The 16,385-nt window shown below is 35.4% G+C and overlaps 1 protein-coding gene across 1 annotated transcript in view; it reads right to left on the bottom strand.

Annotated features, from left to right (window-relative positions):
- The window catches only part of ABCB1 (ATP binding cassette subfamily B member 1), a 48,635-nt gene extending 33,228 nt beyond the window's left edge, over window positions 1-15,407 (bottom strand). Inside the window, exons 1-5 of the mRNA XM_042043762.1 lie at window positions 15,203-15,407; window positions 7,863-7,978; window positions 2,917-3,079; window positions 1,996-2,111; window positions 1,174-1,234 (exon numbers count right to left, since the gene is read on the bottom strand). Of these exons, the coding sequence (XP_041899696.1) occupies window positions 1,174-1,234; window positions 1,996-2,087 (153 nt within the window). The 5' untranslated portion in view covers window positions 2,088-2,111; window positions 2,917-3,079; window positions 7,863-7,978; window positions 15,203-15,407. The remainder of the gene's footprint in view (window positions 1-1,173; window positions 1,235-1,995; window positions 2,112-2,916; window positions 3,080-7,862; window positions 7,979-15,202) is intronic.
- Window positions 15,408-16,385: the final 978 nt, after the last annotated feature.

Below are 16,385 nucleotides of genomic sequence, written 5' to 3'. Positions count from 1 at the left end.
CTACAACTTTATCTCTTTAGAAATACAGTTTACAAAACAATTCAAATGTACAGGTATAAATCCTTTCTATGTAAGCACTTTTATACTATAAACTCTCAAAACCAGAGAGATGTGCCATTTTAATGCATTAATATCTGCCCCTGGATAAGAAAGATCATCGGAAAACAAGGCATAAGAAATTTACTCATTTTATATTTGCCATTTAAAGTTCAAATTATAAGAAGTTTTAATGGAATTATGATAATTAAGGCAATAATTGCTTTTACTGTAAATTCATTATTATGCAGCCAGAAAAACTGTCCCTAATGTACCAATTATAAAAATGTATTGAAATCCTAAACCCTCTTGCCAATGAACTTAATAAAGTTTGAGCTCATCTATTATTCTGTACTATAAAATACTAAGTTTACTGATGTAAACTATAGTTGTATGAAGTAATTGTACAAGTGCAAACTGATACAGCAAAGCAAAGAAATTGGGCATTGGCCAGCATCACAGACTATAGTTTTATGTCTGTTATTTGCAGTATCATTGCTGTATGTTACACACAATAAACCTACAAAATATAAAATATTTCAGTATTAATAAAAGAGGACCTAGGATTTACTTGATTAAATATTAAAAGATTGTCTTTTAAAAAACATACAGAAAATTTTAAAGAATCTGATACCTTTTAGTATACAATTTTTAATTTTAATTTTCATCAGTGCCATGGAATTGCCCTTTTCTGCTGACTCAGGTGACTGAATAATGAATGATGGGGATAATTACTGTGATTAGTACCTGACTCCGGTAATTTAGAGGACAAGACCACACATAATCATAGGTACATGGTCACCCTTTTCATTGTGCCAGAAGAAATGACTGAACATGGCAATTCCTATCTTTCACAAACAAATATCTGGTATAGGTATGTTTAACATGATAAATTTCTAAGGGAAGACTCCCAAGAATCCTTACCAGTAATAAGACAGCTTCTTTAGTACAACTACATCCACAAAAAGAACTGCTTGATTTCTATACTATAGCCAATATTCTGTAGTATCAAAGTATTTGGTAGAGACAGCATTATATATGCAGGACACTAACATAATTGTAGCTATTTTTGATTACATTTTGAAATGTGCCTGTGTGTACATATACATACACACATATAGAGAGAATAAACCTTACCAGTGCTAATGGGCTGACCGTCTTAGGTTTTTCCCCTTTCTTCTGCTTCTTCTTTCCCTGGCTAAAAAATGGTGTGGCAGTTTCAGTGAATTTAAAAATGGACCCCACTTCACAGAAATACTAATTCAACATATTAATGCCTTTCAATTATATTATAGTTATGAAATAACTCTACTGCAAACAATTGTGCAAAATTAACATGATTTATTGAGCATTCTTGAGATGTTTGTATTTAAATCTTCAGCAATATAAGTAGCATCACCTCCTAACTTCTGTAAATTTAAGTCATGTTCTTCCCAGTTCACCCCTTCAAGGATGAAACAACACCAACGGGGTTGGTGGTTCCACTATCTGGTCAGGGAAGTTGTGAACCAAAGCACTGTATAGCTTTCAAAACAGAAGAGAGGAAAACTTCGGTACATAGCAGATCGGGAATACATAAAATGTTCAAGATATGTAAAATGTTGATTCACTTGCATACTAAAAATATTAAGATAATTTTTTAGCAGATGACATAAATGCATCCAAGATTTCCATTCCAACATAATTTTTGTCATATTTTAGAATTGTTTTTCAGTAAGTCTCTAGTCAATGCTGTGGACACTTAGTCCTTTAAAGGAAAAAAATAAATAGTCCTTTTGCATGAAATAAATGTACCAATCAATGCTACCCTTACTCTTACAAAGTTTTCTCTTACTAGGTTTTCCTAACAAAATAAGGTAAAATAAGATTTAAAATATGAAATTCAATAAAATATAAGCCAAAGTAATGGAGTCTAATAAGCTTCAATGCATTATGTTTACAATATTAAAGAATACTTACTGTTTGTCTTCAAATTCATGACCCTGGCTGGATGCAGCGATCTCATGACTATTTCCATCTGCAGTATACTTCTTTTCATCTTCAGAAGGCATTTTAAATTTATTGAAGATAGTTTCCTGTAAAATAATATTTGACTGAGGGATACACAATCTTAAGACAAGGACAGTAATCTCAACAACCATTTGTTTGAAAGAAAAATATGGACTTATTACGATCAGTAAAGTTATTAATATCATATATTGCAAGTGAATATTCATAATGCACAAGTATAAGCATATTGAAAAAAGTCCAGAAGTTTGGAGTTTCCTTACAAACATCTATATTCTGTATTTGTATCCATTTGATAACTCTAAGTCATTCATTTAATCTCATTTGAATGACATGAGAATGATATTTTCTGCAATTCAGCACAGACATACAAAATAAATGAGAAATTAAATGTTTATTTAAAAGAATATGCAGTTAATTGGATTTGTCCCAATTTTAGTTACTAGTGAATTTATAAAATACCTCTGATTTAAAAAAAAACTCAAACTACTGACATACCGTGAAAGGTTGCTCCTGGTTTGTGTCCAGTCCTCTGAAAAAGTATTCTAATGTGAGCAGAATTAATATGGTTAAGGACATGCAGCATGATTGGACTTTGCTTCTGTTATGTAAGACAGAGATAACAAATAGCTTTCTCTTGGATTTTTTCCCACTCCAATTGCCTCGCCTATTTTGGATAATACAGCGTATGCACTTTGGACTGCACGTCCCTTTTCCTAAAGGCAATAATACTAGCCCTCGAAAGCATGCATATTTCATTGTCACCTGGGAAAACAAGCCTGAATACTTTATTCTTCCACCAGAAAACATTCCCTGTTATAGGTACTGTTGTTTTAATTATGGCCCTTAAAACTCAAAGGAATTCCTCCTTACCTTGTTAGAGATGTTGCTGAATGCTCGGAGTAACTGTTGCACTTAAGGATGAATCCATTCTTGAATACACGGTGAGAATGAAACCAGGTAACACCAAAGCATTGTTTTAATCTTTTGCTTCCTTTCCCATCTTCCAAGTCTAATCCAGGAAATCATTACCCACCTAGCAGGAAAGAAAACAGGATTTTACTATAGTGCATATAGTTTCTCATTTGAGTAACTGCAGAACAGCAAGACGAGTTTCAGACTCAGTTTAGAAAAGTTTTGGAAATAGCTCTGGTCAGCAGAAATTTGCCCAATTAGTATTCTTCTGATTTTTGAATGTGTGCTCATATTCTAAACTGTTTCAAAAGGGCCATTTGTTTTATTGTGGAATGTATTGTTTTTATCAGTATCTGTAGGCACGACTTTAATGAAAATAACAATTATTTAAAACATTTAAAATAAATTTATTCCACTTCTTAACAGTAATTTCAATGTATGTATTAAAGTAGACATGTTCAACACTTTTACAGACGTAAAATTTATGAGAAATTAAATAAAAATACTTGTCCTAGAAGGCAAGTAGGTTTATACAAATTTCACTGCAGGTCTCCTATCACTTTACTCCCACAAAACTTACTTAATCTGATAAATATCCAGAAGAAATTATTTTTGTTCCTTATTGTCATGCATGCCTGTAATCTCAAAATGGTGGTGAAACAGTATTTTTATAAGGTTTTGGAATAGAGATAGTCTTATCAGATTGAGGATTACTTTAGAAAGGGTAGTTTTGCATTTCCAGTCAAGCAGAATATAAAGGATTAATAAGTATAGGTATTACCTGCTTATGAAAAGTCATTGTGATATATTTGTATAGAAGTCTATCCACAGCAGTTAATGGGAACAGTGGATTTTAACTTGTGTGCCTAAATTCTTTCCTGGACGTGATCTTAATGGACTGGTCCCATTATTTCAGTGGGAACCAAAAAAACTAAAATGAGAAACTTTAAAGAAAAGTCAATCGATCAAAAAAAAAAAGGAATAGTATATGCAGTTCTTTCACAACTGTTTCACCTTAAAGGGCAAATAGAGAGAACAGTATGAGATCTGTCAGAATGTTCTGTTATCTCATTGCAATGTCTCGATGCTATTGAAGTGCAATCATGATAAGAAACGGAAATAGAAATAAAACAGATGAGTGATTTTTACCAGAGTCTCTCTTGCCTGCATACAGTAATGCAAAGAAAATGAAAGATACCTGGTTTTATAACACTAGGAGCTGAAGCAACTAAACTGATATTAAAAAGTGGGAAAATAGGGAAAGTACAGTATTTTACATCTATTTAGTAAGATACAATATCCTGTAATTTCTTTATAGCTTTTGTACTTTGTTCAGTCACATAGTTCCACAATTTCAGAGAATTTGAAATCAGAGAAGATCACTAACTCTTTATTCTAATCTCTTATATCTTGTTTAAAACTGATAATTTGGGTGAGAATATATAATTTCAGGCTGAAGAGATTAAATCCGTAAAATAAATCAACAACAGAAGAATCTGTGGCATCACCATGGCTCATTACCTGAGTATAAAAAAAACGTGTAGGTGAACATAGTAGCTGGTTCACAACCAAAGAGGTACAAAAACATCTAGAAACAACATAGGTGCCAGTCAATCTAATCCGAGGAGAAATACCTTCTCATCCAAAGTCTGGCGACTGGTTTTGCCCTAAATACATTAGCAGGATTCATAAACCCAGTGTTTGAAAAATACTGTCTTCCCTCAGATCAGTTATTTGGTTAAATCAAGAGTTTACTCTCGGTTTCAGCCAATCTTTGATGTTATCAAGGGGGATTTTCTAGTTCTATAGGCAGAAGACTTGAAGCATGAAATCTTGTATAGACATTGTCTGTATCGAGTAGACATTGACCAGATGCTAAGCGAAGATGTCTTGAAAGCAGAGTGTCCTGATCATTCAAAAGTTCATGAAGAAAGAAAACATTCCTTTTTTTCTGCTTCTATGTACTAGTCATAAAATATCTCACAGAAGAGGGATTTAAACAGAGATGACCAATCTATGACCTTTGAGCTACTTAAGGCTCATAAACAATTCAATATTCCTTCCCAAACCAGTTTGTTATGCTATGATTAGAAGAAGCAGAGATCTGGTGATGTGGGAACTGTTGGACAATTCAAATCCCTTGCTGCAGAAGCAAGTAAAAAAAGGCTGATAAACAACATCCACCTGGACTGTCTGAAGCTCTGCCACATGTCCGTCTCAGCCCTATCCAATAGTGGATCAGTGGGATTGTATGAAGAGAATGACAGCTGCAGCTCACAGAGCTCCCTCTATTGAGTTATGGGGTAAATGTTTTAAGAGATTTTAGCCAGTTGAAAGTTCTCTAAAGTGACTCATCGGACCAGGTAAGTCTGCCTCGTCTAAAGCAAAGCCTGTACAAGAGGAAAACTTCTAATTTTACATTAAAAATTGCAAGTGGTCTTAAGTTTGTTAGACCTATTGGCTAACTGCTTCTATGCTCCATTTCCCTTCACAGACATTGTTTAGTTGAAGATAGAATAACACCTCTTGGATATTATTATTTCTGTGAAGCTCTGCATCATCAGATATATTTTCTATGTGAAAATACTTATACATATTCATATGGTTTACTCAGTCCCCTCTTTATTAAGATAGTAGACAATTTCCCTTTGTTCCTGCATTATATTCACACATCTTTTTTAGAATTTTAAGCATAAATACTTCTTACATGTTTGAAACACGACCATAGGTCCCTTGAAATATTCTGTCAACATTAATTCTGTTGACTGAAGCACAGTTAATTCCCTTCTCTTATGTGTTATAAATGCATGGTTTGAATAATCTCTCTTGGGCACTCAAGGACAATGAGAGATTGTATTGGTACAATAAACTAAACCTTAAAACCTTCTTTGAGTCATTGCTCTTACAGATCATTCACCAGGCTTTTCAGTATAACTCTGCTATTTAAGTCATATTTTGCATGATCATAACATAATTTTTGAACCACAGTTAGGTATATATGGATCATCCTATACTGTACTCACTATTAATTATTTCAGATTGTTTCCATCTATTTAGTTATCTAAATTTACTTATCCAACACCCTTCTTGTGTCAAAATGTCTTAATATTTTATTAACAAACTGATCATGAGACAGTTTCTAAAACTGCAGGAAAAGGCATTTGAAAAAAATGGCTCTCATGTTTTGTGGTGAAGTTTCAACTACTTATGCTTCTAAAAAATAATTTGTGTTGAGAGAATCTCATCCCACAAAACATACATTGTATCTGTGCATTTTTTTTATCTGATGCAGGCCAGCACATCACAAACTGACACATGATATTGGAACTACTGACACAGAAACTTTAATCTAACTTTGATATCAGAGATAAAACGTTCTGAAATGATGGCATGATGCCTTCAAAATTTTCTAAACAATATAAAGAAAAACTAACCTTTTTAAAATATACTTATCAATAAAAATAGCAAACAAGACAAGAAACTGAAGCAAATACTTCAACAACTGCATATATTGTGGCCAAAGAAAATCCCACAAACTACTTTTTTCTTCTATTCACTTTAAAGATGGTGAGTTGGATTTTCCAATAAGCACCAGGTGAGCAAAATGCTGGAAAGGATTGTGGGAATTCTGTAATGATTCCTCAATGACATTCAACCCTAGCACAGATCAGAACACCTGTGAAGAACCTCTGATTTACAGTACTAGGAGAACTCCTGTTCTACTTTAGCAGCCTCTTTCCTGTTAATCAGGGCTGGAAAAGAATAATACTCTGTAAAGGAATTTTGCCAACTTGGCTACCATTCTATCAATGAGAATCGTTCTATGTGAAGGGAATTATTATACTGTCAGAAACTGGTAATTTTGTGTTCCTTTAACTATGCTGTATGCTCAGCTACAAGATAATGCCTATTGTAGTTGCTGGACATTTTATTTTCCCTGGACAAAGCATGAGAACAAATCAAGTTAATGTAAGCATCCAGTTTCTGTTTGCATTTAAAAAGGAAGTCTATTCCGAAAAGCATGTTTTAAAATTACAAGACTCCACTCTTATTATCTGTGATTTGATTTGGAGTTAATTGTTTATTCTCATAAGGAGGACTACCACAAACTGAAGTAATGTCACTTGATTCCTATTACTAATGTGCCAGTTTTCAGCTTTACAAACTCAGTCTTGTTTCTGAAAACATAATCTTTACTTGCTGAATAGTTGCATTTAAAGTTATATTATTACTACAGTTATAACAGAAAAATGCATTTAAAGACATATAGTACAGAACATTGGACTTTAAAAATGTTCAGGACTTTATTTCACAAATGAAAACTGATGGGAAAAAATAAACAAAATTACTTTTTGTGCAGGTGGAAAACATTTTACCCACTTAAATCTGAATAAAACATATATTACTACAACATGTCCAGTTTTTGTCCATATAACTTTTCCAGGCAAGGATATGCCTAGTAACATTGTAACAGGACAAGTAATCCTTCCCTCCCTGAGTGTCTTTGATTGGACAGCCACCTTTTGCCATGCACAAAGAGCCCTTTGTACACTGAATACATACAGCTTAAAAGTATTCAGCAGTTACTGATTAGTTACCATACATTACCATGTTTTGATAACTTGAATTAATGAAATACTAAAGTGGGTGTTGGTATGTTCAGTGCCCTGAATCAAGAAACAGGAAAAATCTTTGATGGCCAAGAAGTCCTCAGTGAGGTGGGGTAGAGCTGGTTTCTACTGCCCCTGGAATGGATCTTCATTGGGATTGAATTGCTGTCTTCCAAATCCTTGCTTTTCACTTAGGATTTTATTTATTTTCATGATGATGTTTCTTTCTCTTGAATCCTTAAACTGCTGCTTAACTCAATTTTAAGAGTCTTACCTGTCTGCAACCTTTCTTACCTTGCAGAAGCCCATTTTATCAACTTCTTTGCAGTTCTTGCTCCAAATTAAGAAGTTTCCTCAAAAGTCTGAAAGATGGTTACACTGCTGTGTCTTGATCACAGACAGCTGAATGCCTGAGAAAGGAGTTTACAAACTCAAGTCACTACATACGAAATATATAACAGCATCAATATTATATTCTATACAGAAATCAAAGCTATTGACTTATTCCCTTGTACAATATTATTCAAAGCCATATTTTATAAATACTTGCATTCTATTCCATACTATTTGTGAAATGTCTAGATTACACAGGAAATTATGAGAATTAAAAACCTCTCATTCAGCTTCTTCCTAGTAATACTGATTCCAAATTTTTATTTATTTCTACACCTACAGTTCATTATATGTGGAAGACATACAATGTCAAAATGCCATCCTGTCCACCCTCCTTCCTTCAGATCACATCAATCATTACACATTATGTTCTCTACAGGTGTTTCTATTCTGTACCTCCATAGTTAGTTTCCAAAAGCAAAGATGGAGAACTTCAGACTATCTGAACTACTTGGAGGTTTTTTGTATATTTAATATGAATTGTCCTCGAGATAAGTTAGAGCTGTTATCCCTTCCTTATCCACAACAGATAGGAAGAACTTCCACTTCACTTTGCAGTACTTTCAAAATTTTAATGCTGCTTTCACAAGTGTTGTCTGTCCTCTCTAGGCAAAAAAAAAAACCAACAAAAACAAAACCCCAAATAAACAAACAAACAAACCCACACAAAAAAAAAACCATCAAAAAACGTTTCTATAACCCTTCTAGGCAGAATTGGCACAGTTGACATTACTATCCTCAGGACCCAAAATGTTTCACAGCTTTTGTTTTTTTATGTAAAGTAGCCCAAACTGGGGGTTATTTCAATAATAGCCAAATATTTTTAAATTCTGTAAGTAATTTGACTTCCATTTTCTGTAGCAGTGCAGAAGTACACTTACTTTATTTAATCTTATACATTGGACTTTGTTACTGTGGTGAAATGAGCAAAAATAGTCACTTCTTTCAGTTCATGTCATAAGACATTGACTATGGCACCGTGACCATGTTCTGCTTGTTAGTCTTTAACCACAGCCAAATTGCTCTGTTCCTTTTTGATGTTTACTGTAAAACAAACGATTGTGCACTCCAAGGTAAATGTGTTTCTACAAGCAATTGGATACAGTGCAGACACATGTTCACAAGCTCCAAACCTTTCAAGTAGCCATAATCATAGACAATAGGGCTAATGCTCCCTCACATCATTTCTGCTTCCAGAAACATCTGCTACATGCCACAGCTCTGCCTTACATGTCAACACTAATGATCCCTGCAACAATCCAGGGAGACTTAGCAGGAAGATTCCAGTTATGATATCAAGATATGTCTGCATGTGATCATTTTGCACAAAACACTTCAAAAGAGACTGGAGAAAATAACCCCCTCACCATGCAGGACTTCAGCAATTCAAAAATCAGATTTCACTATTTTGTGGCTGGCTATATTGTGGCTACAGTTACTGAAAACGCAATTACCTGCAGCCCTTCTAGTGATTCAGACTAGATGCTCTAATGTCTCATTAATCCATCTGCATCTTCTCTTAACTTCCCATTTCGCTAATTCCATAAGGATCTTTAACCTAATTTCCATAAATTCATCATAAGATCATTAAAATGTATTTTGATTGCAACCAAGTTTATTGCTCTACCCCCACATATTATGCTTGTTAAGGGAAAACCAACATTTTTCCATATACTTCCCACTGAAACTTGAATTTATTAGACAGTTGCCTTGCAAATCCAGATTTCAGGGTATCTTTCTTGTTTATTTCTTACTGATTTCTAAGTATAAACTTCGTGTAAAAGTGACATAACATACTAAACAGTAATGCAATCAATGACATTTAAGAAGTGCTAATCATGGTCAAACTCATATGAGTAATATTAGTAAATATTACTCATATAACAAAAAAAGACCTTCCTGCCAAAAAACTGCAGAAAGCACCCATACAAGATGTTCAACTAATCAGCAAGCCTCAGAGGTCTTCCTCAATGTTCCTCCCCTTCTCTGTGTGGACAGCGAAATCACAATATGATTTCCTATTTCCCAGACAGAATGGGAGATAAAGGCTGTAGGTCAGAGCCAGAAGGACTGTCAGGTAGCTCCCCAAGAAGTTGATATTCATGGGGACCCTTGAACCACAAGGCTTTGGACAGTGTTCCAGCACCACACAATGATAATTGAAGGAACAAAATGGTCTCTGCTCATATTCTAACTTGCTCACCCTTTGCACTCTAGACATCCTCCTCTCTGACTCAGCCGTGTCACGACCTCTGCACAGTTTAAGCATTCTGTTTGCATGCAATGACACGTGACCCTGTGTGAGTACCATGATACTAAATGTAATTCCTTGATTTCTTTTTATAGTCAACAATAAATTATGAATGATTAACAGCTCACCCTGACTGAATAAGGTGTTCAGAGCAGTCCCGTTTCCATATCATCATTCACTGAGAGCAAATGAGTTTTTTAGTATGGAAAATGTTAAAGGAAGCAACTCTCAGCATCTCACTTGAACACCTAGTCAAACTGAGATACCTCCTACTGTAAGAAGTCTGCTCTTCTTGTATTCCTTGTCTGCACCTGGCACACAAGGAATTCTGTTCCAGTAGAAATTAGAGAACGTAATGCCAATATCCTAAGGATCCAAAGATTCCCTGTGGGCAAGGTATGCTTGTTAAACGTTACAGAGATTCCTCAATGGGAGCATCCTCTGTGGTTCTTTGAATAGTCAGCACTATGAAGCAGAACTAAATTTGGAAAATTGATCTTCTTTAAACTACCTCTGGTGAGTATCTATGGGACTTGGCATGAAAACAAAGCCTTTTATCATACCAATAGAGGACAAGACCTGGCAGTGACTCCATGTCATGAGCCATTTGCTCATGAAGACATAGGATTTTTTGTGGTATCTGAGGACAGATATATTGCTAAATTATCCCACATCCTAAAGAAGACAGATGATTTCTGCAGTGATCACACATGGCTGACAATCAGTTCATGAAGACATCCACTGAGCTGGAAGTTACAAGCAGGCGTGACCAGAACCAGGCCAAGTCCTTTAAGGAAACTGATTCCATGGCATGGTGCACATGAGAGAGGAGAACTTATCTGCCTAGGTTATTTATGGAACACCTTGGCAACACATTAGCAAAGAAAGATGCTTATTACTGTATGTGACAGGACCAGAAGAATTTCTCACACACCAATTGGATAATCTAATGTGTATATGAAATTGTATGTTTACAAGAACAAAATTATTGAAATACAGTACTTCATTTTGTCCAGATATATACGTGACAAAATCTCTTTCTGAATACTGCTGTGGTGCATTGTTTCACAGGACAGACTTACCACATACTTTCCTAATAGATTTCCACCTATATTCATATTTTGAGTAAACTGAACTATTCAAGAGTGGTAGGTCTGTCAGGGAAAGCATGTGTACATGTTTTCTTAAGGGCGAAAAATTGAAGCTAAGTCTAACTCATCATGAGTGCATGGTCTTTTCATGCACTGTGGGTTGGATTGTGTTATCACACTTCATTTGTTACAGAGTTTATCTTGTTCCATTAAATCCGTCATCAGATTGACAATATCCTCTCTTTCCCAAGAGGGTGAAGTTGGGCAGGCAGAATAATGCTTACCTCAAGGTTTCATAGTAAGATGTTCCCCATAAACATTTTAACCCCAAGAACAGTAAAAGTTATCTTGTTTCTTTTTATGTGCCACCACTATGGTAGTCATCAAAACATCGTTTGTGCTACCACAATACTCATAGTGGTGGCTATTCTTATAATGGTAAACTAAGTAAACTGATCTCCTCCCATCAGATCACATGGATACAGATAAGGAGTTGATCGTCATGCCATATCAGATCACTCATACATACATTAGTGTTAAACCATGATAGGAAATAGAGGAAAAGAATAATTACATTTTTCACCTCTGAAAATCCCCTTCTACATAAATATTTAGATGAATACATGGAAAAAGAGGGGTGAACAACAGAAAAGGAGAAATATGTACGTGTATCTTCTATATCAGCAAAATATGAGTGGAAATAATGGTGAATGTTACCAAAACATTACCTTTGTTGTGCATCAGTTTTGACCTAGCTAATAATAAAAACATTCAGGCTTTGTCTCTCTTTGGATCTGGGTGTATAGTACTAGTCTAATGATGTTTAAAAGTGGATTTTCAGTTTCTGATTGTTAGGCTTACCTTATAGCTTCTGAAGTGAACCATTTACTAACTTGAGGACACACCCTGAAAGCTATACCGTACAGATGGATTTCTGCACACTCAAAAAGTCTTTTCACTTCAATACCAGTCGCCCAGAACACATACTATACATACAAGGATATAAGGGAAACTCAGACCCCAACTATACTGAAAATTCAGGTAAAGTGACAACTAAATAGGCTTTTATGATCGAGTTATGAAGTTAAAACCAAAACAGTGGTAAGAAAGGAGTGTACCCTGCTGTTTACTCCTGCTTGGGTTGTGCTGCTCCTAAGACATGGAAAATTATTATAACAATAGCAACTGAACTGACTGAAGAGTGAACAAAAGTATTTGCTTAATACTTGAGGCTACTGAATTCAGAAACTTTTTAAATGGGGCTTTTGGAACTCAAGGATTAGCTTTACTTAACTAGTAAATATTGCACAGCCTCAGAACGGAGTATGATTATCAGCTACACTGCAGGAACAATTTCCTGTAAGAAATTTAGTAGGCATATGTCTCAGAACAGTTATCTGAGCAGTAACTGGAGATTTGGCTAGCAGGTTATTCTACCTAGAATGTTATGAGATTGTAATATAATGTGAATCCTGGAAAAATTGTTGGTATTGGCATCTGGGAATGTATCTGATCAAACAGAACCGGCTTTCAGGTAGCAGTGGTACAAGAGTTAAGTCAGCAAGAGTAATTATGGGACCTGTGAATCAAGCACGACTACAATGGGAAGAGCTGCAAATTCAGCTTCAGCAGGTATAGACAAGGAAAACAGACAAGGTAATGAAAGTAAGAAAGACTACAAGGAAATCCCAGTCCTGTGGATCTGATAAAAGGTCCACATACTGTAGACATTACAGACTGTAATTTTCAGAAATACAGTCCTAAATGACTCACAGCCTCCATTTAAAATAAAGATAAAAAGAAATAGAAAAGGGAAAACAGTCCTCAGAGTGGGTTTAGCTCTTCATGTAAAAAGAGGTAGTAATGGTTAACTGCAGAATATCCTTGGACAACATGATAAAAACTTCATTTAGTGGACACCAATGAAACTGCAGGAAGGAAACATGTTAAAATTTGAGAAAAAGAGGCAAGGATTTGAGAAAATGGGATAGAATACATAAATTCCTTGCTGGCTCATTTTGTCAAGCTAATCAAAAATCATGAGGAGGAATGAAAACTAGAGAAAATAACAGGTCTCTCTCAGCAAAGCCCTTAAACATCATCTCTTCCTCTCAATAACAAAGACTAGGGACACTCTGCTGTCTACTTGCCCCTGGTCTAGTGGTAAAATTACAATATAACCAATGGAAATGGCCAATAACAATATTAGTACTGGGTGGTCAAGGGAAGAACATTAACACTAGTGCCATGATGTTAATTGATACTGTACTGTCAATAACCACTCTTCAACAAATATTTGTTCCAGCTCTAACCCACAAAAGAGGGAAAATGATAAAACTTACTGCATTATATGCATGAAAGGATGTTCAAGTACCTGTGTTAAGATATCTGCCTGAAGTTAATAGCTGCCAAGTTCAGGAGTCTCCTTCTCCTGTTCCTTCAGGAGTGGGAGGATCCCTTTTAGGAACACCAGGGAATTATTGGCACAGCCTTGTTGAAACAAAATGGATTGGCTGTAGATTTTGTTACGGATGTTTGTGAAATTGGGCCTGACCAGTGGGAGGTGAGGGTGGAGTGATTCCTGCAAGTCATTGATGCTTTGTTATTAAGAATCCGGAGGAAGTTAAAACAGTGGATATTTGGGTAACAGAATTTCCTCAAGTTTTGTATGTCTGTAACTTAAAATGTGAAAAAATAGAAATTGTGTTTTAATGGCAGAGGAAGGACTCCACCATCAACAAGTTTACTGGAAAGCAAGATCTTAGTACAGAGACCTATTATTTTAACATCCCATTTGTCCAGGGTTAAAAGCAATGGAAAAAAGCTAAAAGTGAGTTTTTAACACTTAAATAAGGTAGCCATCTCTCAGGTTGGTTGTATGCCTGAAATTTGTGTAACACTGAGCAGAATATTTGACTGCTATTTTGTTACTGATTTAGCCAGTGCTTTCTTGCAATTCCACTAACAGAGAAGAGCTGGTAACAACAAACATTTACTTGTGAGAGAAAGCAATGTTGTTTTATCCATGTATCTCAAGACTTTCAGATCAAACATATCACATATGCATGAAATTACCATCAGAATGTGTTATGTTATACCATACATGAGTAATCTGTCAGTACATGGAAAAACTGAAAGTTTGGGAATATACTCAAGAAGTAGTCAGCATTACTCAAAACACAGGCTTCAGAGCTAGTCATGACAAAATTCAGATACAATCTAAAGTGAAATATTCAGTAATAGTTTTAGGTAGGAGGAATGGCATCAGCAAAGGGTAGAACTGAGTATGAGAGTCCATGCATGTAAAAATTGTATTAGTTTCACTTTTGGAGCTGCTTACATTTTCATGACAATCATATTTGCAGAAATGAGAAAACTACTAATCAAATTAGTGAAGAAATCTCACAAACAAGAATGGAAAGAAAAAAAAGAAGTGAAACTGCACTAGTTCAAACGCTGGGATTTAGATGCCCATTATTGCACTCTGTTTCATGTTCAGCTGGCCACTACTGATCTACACAGTGCTGTTTAAAGAACACAGAAATAAAATGCTTTTGCTTCAAGATTCTTAAGACTTGTGGGGGAAAACTCTATTCTGTATTAAAAAACAGGTTTAGCTTTAATATAAGCAATTAGCTTTGGGTATACATCGCTAGACGCTATTTTGCAGTAGTACATATCACACATGCTCCACTAAAGTACATATCACACATGCTCCACTAAAGTACATAATGGTGGAAAAGTACAAACTGGATATGTATCAAACCTAGGCTAGCTGGATACACGCTGTATTTTATAAATAAGAGCTTTCTGTAGAATAAGGCAAGACTTTATCACTAGCTCTATAGGGCTTTTAACCCTATAGAGTTAAATATAACTGGAACAGAAGTGCACTTTACCTGTTTATGTGTCTCTCACCAGATAAAAGCTCCGTTATTGACTTCGTGCCACAGGTTATTCAGTGTGATTCACAAATGGCTCCAGTTTTTATCAAAAGGATGGAAAATCCTCTATTAGATATGCTCGGGAAAATAAAAAGAGCTGTTTGCCTTCACTCTGCACAAGCAACAAAGACACAAGCTCTGCTAATGCTGTTAAAAGAGAAACCTAAAGGAAATGACCGAGCTTCATACTTAGTTTCATGCCGGATACATCAAGCTTTAACTATTTGGCTACCAAAGTAGATTAAAAATTACCTACAAACACAGAATGGAAATCTGGTAGCCTCTCAGTCATGGAAAGGAAATCCTGAACATATGTTAAAAAAAGCAGAGAGAAAAAAATATGCAGGTCATGTAAAAGCCTACCAAAAGGAAACATACAGAGGCAGCAATATTTGAATAGTCAAGTATACACCCTTGCCAAGGTTGTGGTGGTCCCAGTAGACTTGACATTTGAAGAAACTCCCAGCTTGCAAACAAACCAAATAAAATCATACAAAGCTCGGTATAAAAAGATAGTGCAACTTTACAACATGAAAATGAGGAAATTGAGGGGAGATTACTATAGAAGCTGGTAGATAGGTGAAGCATAGAGAGTATAGTGTGGCCAGGTAAAAAACACTTGCACATAACGAGCACTATGTACACTTTCAGTAGATTTGTTTCAATAGGTGCATGAGCAAGATCATGTAGGGGATGCTTGAATGCAAAAGGGACTATTAGAAGGTAGCTAGTTGGCCAAACATGAAGACAGATGGGTACATAATGCTCAGTTTATGCTGTGGCGAATACCCCCACTTGGAGAAAAATAAAATTAAAACATAAGAGAATTCATGAACCATTGGTGCTGTGGTTTAATTCCAGATGGCAACTAAATACCACACAGCTGCTTGCTCACTCACTCTCTGCCCAGTGCGATGGGGAGCAGAACTGGAAAAAAGTGAAAACTGGTGTGTCAATGTAGGAAGAATTTAATAACTGAAGCAAAGTAAAATATAACAACAGCAGCAATAATAATAGTAGCAATAATAATGAAAGAGAGAGAGAGAGGGAGATAAAACCCAGGAGAAATAAGTGATGCACAATACAGTTGCTCACCACTCACTGAAAATACTCAGCCCGTCCCTGAGCTGTGATCAGC

This window comes from Corvus kubaryi, unplaced genomic scaffold, assembly GCF_017639235.1.
Source record: "Corvus kubaryi isolate FWS band 111438036 unplaced genomic scaffold, C.kubaryi_AGA036_p1.0 37398, whole genome shotgun sequence".
Classification (NCBI taxonomy): Eukaryota; Metazoa; Chordata; class Aves; order Passeriformes; family Corvidae; genus Corvus; species Corvus kubaryi.
Note: the sequence above shows the minus strand (reverse complement) of the source record. Positions and strands in the feature narration are given on the sequence as shown.